Below are 273 nucleotides of genomic sequence, written 5' to 3' on the forward strand. Positions count from 1 at the left end.
TTGTCTTTGAGTTAGTTCTGAATGATGTTGCTCCAAATGTCTGACTTTGATGTCATTTCCACTCTCTTACTAATATCAAGCATTACTTTCTGTCTACTGTGACCTCAACCAAGTCAATTCCTCTGTGCACACAAAAACTTATAGTAACTACTTCTGTGGTGGATTGAAAAATGTTCAAAATTGTGCTTTTTCTGTTTGGATTGTTTTGTCATTATTGATACTTCAATGGTGCTTTTCTCTTTCTCTCCAGGCAGCTCCACACACCCACCAACA

General features: G+C 37.4%; 1 protein-coding gene and 1 long non-coding RNA gene across 2 annotated transcripts in view; one reads left to right on the plus strand and one right to left on the minus strand.

Moving 5' to 3' along the window:
• LOC116688618 (uncharacterized) overlaps window positions 1-273 on the minus strand; it is a 19,736-nt gene that overhangs the window by 6,860 nt on the left and 12,603 nt on the right. The gene's annotated exons all lie outside the window — the stretch shown is intronic.
• The window catches only part of LOC116688617 (trace amine-associated receptor 7e-like), a 1,360-nt gene that overhangs the window by 245 nt on the left and 842 nt on the right, over window positions 1-273 (plus strand). The window contains exon 2 of the mRNA XM_032514765.1: window positions 251-273. This exon is cut by the window's right edge and continues 842 nt beyond it. Coding sequence (XP_032370656.1) covers window positions 251-273 — 23 coding nt within the window. The remainder of the gene's footprint in view (window positions 1-250) is intronic.

The sequence above is a fragment of the Etheostoma spectabile genome, chromosome 4, assembly GCF_008692095.1.
Source record: "Etheostoma spectabile isolate EspeVRDwgs_2016 chromosome 4, UIUC_Espe_1.0, whole genome shotgun sequence".
Taxonomy (NCBI): Eukaryota; Metazoa; Chordata; class Actinopteri; order Perciformes; family Percidae; genus Etheostoma; species Etheostoma spectabile.